The sequence below is a fragment of the Nannospalax galili genome, unplaced genomic scaffold, assembly GCF_000622305.1.
Source record: "Nannospalax galili isolate Female #2095 unplaced genomic scaffold, S.galili_v1.0 scaffold405, whole genome shotgun sequence".
Taxonomy (NCBI): Eukaryota; Metazoa; Chordata; class Mammalia; order Rodentia; family Spalacidae; genus Nannospalax; species Nannospalax galili.
In genome coordinates this window covers 358,969-365,459 of record NW_008354532.1, presented here as the reverse complement: position 1 = coordinate 365,459, position 6,491 = coordinate 358,969, and the positions used below count along the sequence as shown (strand labels likewise).

Genomic DNA, 6,491 nt, shown 5'->3' with positions numbered 1-6,491 from the left:
ATAATATTGCCAGTTGTATTATTAACAAGTAACACAAAATAACTGTGAACCAGGTACTGTATTCTAAATGGTTCATTATTGTCAATTCATTTGATCATCACTAATAGCCCATAGGTACTATGCTCTATAGTTGAGTAAACTTGGTAGACACAGAGAGGTTAAGAAATTTGCCAGAAGTTATATAACAAGTATTAACTGGAAGAGCAGAATTTGAACCTGATAGTCCAGTTCCATGCTTTAAATATCATTATTTTCTTTGAAGTCTAATCATTGTTAATTTAAGTAAAATAGTTGCTGCTAAATGCTGGTGTTTCCTAGATACAGGCCTTGCTTTTACTGTACTGTATCTCCCTCCCAAGAAAGCTAGGGACTGTGTAACTTCTACTTATTCTTTTACTTGGCTCAGACCTCATTAAAAATAAGGAGGTATTAGAAATAAAAACTAATGTTTGTCAGGTGTGGTGGTACACACCTTTAATCCCACCACTAGGGAGGCAGAGGCAGGAAGATCTCTGAGATACTGAGACCAGTCTGGTCTACATAGCAAGTTCCAGACTAGCTGGGGCTATAGAGAGACAGAGTCTACAAACAAACAGCCCCCAAAGAAAACCAAAACAAAACCAAAACAACAACAAAAACACCAAAAAAAACCCAAAAAACCTAAAGTTTAATAATAGAAATTAAAATGAAACCACATCTAAAATCCCCTAAACAAAGAGGCTCACAGGCCTGGTTGAATCTGAATTGTTGTACCGATCAGTGAGGTCTAGAAATGTGCATTTTAAAGAATTTTGCTCATGTTATTCTGATGACCTTCCCTCCATGAAAATATTTAACTGGTACAAGTGAGAATGTGTTCAGGGCAAAACACCATTTCACACCTTGCTGGATAGTTTTAGCTTATCCACTTGACACTCCTAAGAGGGAACCTCAACTGGGGAATTTTCTCTGTAGCACTGGCCTTTGGGTATGTCTGTAAGGCATTTTCTTGGTTGTTGAGAGCTGTGAGAGCAACCAGCCCACTGTGGGTGGTGCCACCTTTGTGCAGGTGGTCCTAGATTGTGTAAGAAAGCAAGCTAAGGGGTTAGAGAGATGGCCCAGCAGTTAAGAGCACTGGCTGCCCTTGCAGAGGACACAGGTTCAGTTCCCAGCACCCAAATCAGCAGCTAACAACCGTCTGTAACTTCAGTTCCTGGAGATCTGACGCCTTCTGACCTCCACAGGCATTGCATGTATGTGGTACACATATGTACATGCAGGCAAAACTCTCATCCACATAAAATTAAAAAAATAATAATAATAAAAAGTTATAAGAAAGCAAGCTGAGCACAGGCCAGAGGAACAAGCCAGCAAGCAGCACTCCTTCACGGTCTCTGGTTCAGCCTCTGCCTCGAGGTTCCTGCCCTGGCTTCCCTCACTGAAGAACTGTGATAGGGCCATGTAAGACAAAGAAACCCTCTCCTCTCCAAGTTGGTTTTGGTCAGAGTGTTGAGATTCCTAGACCCTGCTCTATACCTACTAAAAGAAAACCTCAGGAGGTGAGGTTTATAATGCATACATAGGTATGTATATGTACACACATACACTCATGCACACAAACACAAACATTGGTTCTTGTGCTACTAGAGGTTGAAACCTAAGTCTTGTACTTCATAAGCAAGTACTCCAGAACATATACATATATATATATATATGTATGTATTTATACACACACATATGAGAGTGTTGTATGTGTGAATGTATTGTATATGTGTGGTGTATGTACATGTATGTGCCTGTGTGCACAAAGGGAGACAGAGGGGGATGCTGTATGTCCTGCTCTATCACTCTCTGGCTTATTTCCTTGAGACAGGGTCTTTTCATTGAACCTAGAGCTAGGCTGGCAGACAGCAGGGCCCAACAATCCTCCTGTTTTTGCCACATCAGCACTGGGATTACAGGCATGTGCATGACCAAGTCTGGCTCTTTTTTTTACATGGATGTTGAGATCCAAACTCAGGCCCTGATGCTTATGCAGCAAGCACTCTTACACACTGAGCCATCGCTGCAGTCCCAAGAGGGTATATTTTCAATAAACTCCCTAGAAGGTTCTGGAACACACAGTTGTCTGAGCCTCTTATTTGTACAGTATAATTCTGAGTCTGCCAGTAGCCACATAGTCTCAGAAAAAAAAAAAATTATAATGTTTCACAATTACTTTGTATAGTGAGCACATTTGATCAGCTCCAAAATTCTTCCTCACTTCCACAGGACACAAGTCTAAATATAAAATCTCACCTTCATTGCAGTGCTGTAAATCTCTTCTCGCTTGCTGCAGTCCACCACAAAGGGATGAGCCTGGGCACCCAGTTTCCTGCAAGCAGCAGCTGTTTCTTCAATGCCATGCTAGAAAATGTTGCAAAGGAGGCAAGAGAATAAAATAAATGATAGGAACACATTATGCCAAAAGCTGAAAAATCAAGTAGGAATATGTAATGTTAAAAGGTGGATTATTTAAATTACAATCTAACCTAATAAGAAGCTCGGCACCTTGTCATTAATGCTTTGGCCACAACCTGGAAACCACCAAACTTGATTGTCAGGCCTCCATTATATTATCCCTTACCAGGATTACCAGTGTGTTAACGGCTTTCCTGTCTCCCTTGCTCCTTCTACCCCTCCTCTCCATTCTCTTCTCAAACAATGGCCAGAGGATCTTCTTCAGTAGAAATCATTTCCAAACCATTCAGTGCCTCCCAGGATCAAAAACTAAAGTACATATAACAGTTTCTAAGAAACTGAACTGGGGGCTGGAGAGATGGCTCAGCAGTTAAGAGCACTAGCTGCTCTTGCAGAGGACCAGGATTTGTTTCCCCACAGAGGCTAATAATTGTGCTTAACTCCAGTTCCAAAAGATGCAATGCCCTCTTCTGGCCTCTGCAGGCACGGCATGACAAGGTTACACTTACATACATGTAGGCAAAGCACTCATACACAAAAATTAAAAATAATTAAAAAAGAAGCTGTGCTCCTACCCAAAATCTCCAAAAATGTAATGTAAGCCATGTACCTCACTTTAATTTTTCAAGTAGCATGTTACAAAGATAAAACTTAACTTAGCAGAATATTCTATTTTAATTGAGCAGTTTCTCAGGTGCATTCAATGAAAGAATTTCTCATTGAATATTTGTACTAAAACATACCAAACCTGAAGGTCAAAGCAGGAAATTGTTCTTATAAATGTAGTAAAAGAAAGCACCAGATTAGTTTACAAATTGTAGCAATACAGACAGCAAAAGGAAATTAGATGCATTATTTCTAAATCCATTGCACCACATAATTTAGCCAACACAGATAGTTATGTCTTTTATATGTATGTGTGCGTTTGCAGTATACGAACCTGCACGTGTTCATATATGTGGCATAGGTATGTGTACACATTCCTCTGTGTACACATATGTATGCACAATTGTGAGCAAGTGTGCATACTGATTAAAAAATATTTTACTGATTAAAAATATTTTATTATTTTTATTTTTATGTGTAGATGTGTATTGCCTGCATGTAAATGCACCCATGTTATGCAATACCTATGGAGGTCAGAAGATGGATTTAGATCCCCTGGAAATGGAGTTATGGATGGTTGTTAGCCACTATGTGGGTGCTGGGAACCAAACTCGGGTCCTATGCAAGTGCTCTTAACCACTGAGCCATCTCTCCAGCCCTCTCCACTGACTTTAAAAACAGGGTCTCTTACTGAACCTGGGCTCACAGTTGCAGCAAGCTCCAAGGGTCCTTCAGTCCCAAACTTCTACATTGCCCCCCCCCCCCCCCCCCACCCCTGTACTAAATACTTGAAACCAAGTGGGCTAGTTCCACCCAGAGCTGAACATCCATGAGGGATGAACAGCTCCTATTTGCTCTGTTACCAGCTCAGATCTTGAGTCTGATCTCTTCCTTCTCTTCCTTTACTCTGTGCTTTACATGTGTTAAGTCCTCTCTACAGAGACAGCACTGTTCACATCTCCATCTTTGTGTGTGGTGCTGGGGTCTGAACTCAGGGCCTTGCCCATGGTAGGGAAGTATTCTATACTGAGCTAGTTCCCCAGCTTTCCCTGCCTCCACCACACTGAGACTTGCCTGGCCATCTATGAATCAATACCCAGTTTTTCCCACCCACAGCCCCATGCTCCTTTTGTGTTTTTGTAGCTCTTTATACTCAATGCCATCCAATGTATATTACAGTTTAGAAGGTGCCTGTTATCTTTAGATCAGGAAGGTTGTTTTCCTCACTGCTGTATCTAAAGTTCTGCATTAGAACACTGGCGGACAGGATGTGTTCATTTGTTCAATAAATGCATTTTAAATCAGAGAAAATTTTGTACACTCGCAGCGCTAGGCATTGTGAGTCATTAACCTAACTCAGTCTTTATTAAAAAATAAAAGTAGGCTGGGCGTGGTGGCGCACGCCTTTAATCCCAGCACTTGGGAGGAAGAGGCAGGGGATCTCGGTGAGTTCAAGGCCAGCCTGGTCTACACAGTGAGTTCAGGACAGCTGGGGCTACAGGGAGACCTTGTTTCAAAAAGACCAAAAAGTAAAAAATAAAAAGAAAATAAAAGTATGCTTATCATCAGCTAGATCCTCTAAATTATTTCATGTACCAACTTATGTCATCCTCCGGGACTTTTGAGGTATGTACTATTATTTTACATATTTTGCAGAAAAGGAATTAAAGCACTGGGAAGCCAAGTTTCCTGATTAAGGAGCAAAGAGTCCATGTAAATTTGATCACACTGCCATGCCAAACCTTGGCCACGACTGAAGGTAGATCTAATTTGCATCTTTCATTGCATTAAGTACTAATGTTTAACAGCTGTTTTCTCTACTAGCTTAGGGACAGGAGACCCTATTTCCTGTTTGCCAGCTATTCCATAACGTGGTATCCATTAAGAATGTGTTGATTGCTGTCAACTGCTCTTTGGGCTAGGTCTTATTCAGTTTTAGGAGCCTTGTCTTGTTTACAGGATTGAATATCCACCAGGGTATAATCACTTCAGGCCTCCAGGTCCCTTCAAAACCCCCTTTATTCATCTATCAAAAGTCAAATAAGTCTCCAAACAAACTAGCAAACAAGTAAAATAAAAACTTAGCTTCTGGGTTTCTCTAACTTCCCCAACAAAGTCAGTACCTACACCTGTCCTGGGGAGGAGGAGGAATTACACTGAAGTTCTTTTGCTTTTTATTATTTTTACTACAAGAGGATTTCAAAAACTATTCTTGGCAATAACTATGGCAGATTAATGGTGATTTCTTGGGGGTTGGGTGTGTATTTTCTTTAAAACCATCTCATCTCAGAACTGAAAATGAGCCTTAGTAGCTACACTTTACTATTTTGCATCCTACCTAAAACTTCATTTTCTAAAAGATTAAGTCTGCGTGGGAGGAGATTACAGACGATTATCAGGACTGACTTACGAAGGAAGTGAATGTAGTGAGACTCTTATCTCCCCAGGTCCATTCACCGTGTGCTGATAAACATACCAATTCATGCCCCCCTCAAACTGAAGCTGAAACAATAGTAATTGTTCTCTTTTCAAAGATGCTGTTGGGGAACTGTAGACCTGTCCCCAGAGTAAAGACACAGAAAGAAAACGCAGCAAGCAAGTGCTTATTACCTTGTTGATATCCCAGAGAACCAGTTTGGTTTTAAGTTTGGCAAATTCAAAAGCAGTTAGCCTCCCAATTCCATGTCCAGCTCCAGTAATGAGGACGATTTCTCCAGCGACTGATTTTCTCTTCTTAGGAATAAAAAGCTTGACGAACGACTCTAAGGAAAAGATGATTAGAAATGGCAGCAGGAGGAGCAAGTCCAGGAGGCATCTCATCCTTTCGGTTGCCTGCGTCCTCTGGTCCCCGTCGCTCTAAACTGCTTTTGGGGTTGTCTGGCCACACACAGGAGTAAAAGCCAGAACAACCAGAGCTCCAGTATCAAAAAGAAACAAACAGCTCTGAAACCATTCCTTCCGCGGGGCCGGGCTTTGCAGGGTTTTTGCAATTGGCTCCGCTGCAGTGCAGATCAACTGCCCGCAGGCTGGGAAATCTGGGAGGGACAAAGTCCGGAGGCAAGGCCTGGAGTGGGTGCGGTGTAGGTCTCCAGGAAACCTTAGAGGGGAAGTTAGCTCTCCCTAGTTTAAATCTGATAAATTCCAGTGCCTTGAAAAGATGTGCAGAGTGCCTGCAGTTCACAGGCTATGGCAAGAGTAGACGGCGGCTGGTCTCTGAATCTGGCAAAAGTGGAGCCACACCTTAAGGGACCAGGAAGCAAGAGAGGGGATGATTGGGAGCAGGAACCCGACTAGCCCGAGGGGGAGGGGTGAATAAGAACAAATAATGAGATATGAAAATGTCACAAATCCCATGTGTTTGTAAGCTAACCAAAAAGTTAAAAACAAAAAGCAAAACACAACACAAAAGGCCAGTTCTGTTCTTAGGAGAAACGACCTTGCAACAT

At 41.8% G+C, this 6,491-nt stretch overlaps 1 protein-coding gene across 1 annotated transcript in view; it reads right to left on the bottom strand.

The window, feature by feature from the left end:
* Positions 1 to 6,038, bottom strand: part of Hsd17b11 (hydroxysteroid 17-beta dehydrogenase 11) — a 36,904-nt gene extending 30,866 nt beyond the window's left edge. The window contains exons 1-2 of the mRNA XM_008851741.3: positions 5,656 to 6,038; positions 2,278 to 2,385 (exon numbers count right to left, since the gene is read on the bottom strand). Of these exons, the coding sequence (XP_008849963.1) occupies positions 2,278 to 2,385; positions 5,656 to 5,865 (318 nt within the window). The 5' untranslated portion in view covers positions 5,866 to 6,038. The remainder of the gene's footprint in view (positions 1 to 2,277; positions 2,386 to 5,655) is intronic.
* Positions 6,039 to 6,491: the final 453 nt, after the last annotated feature.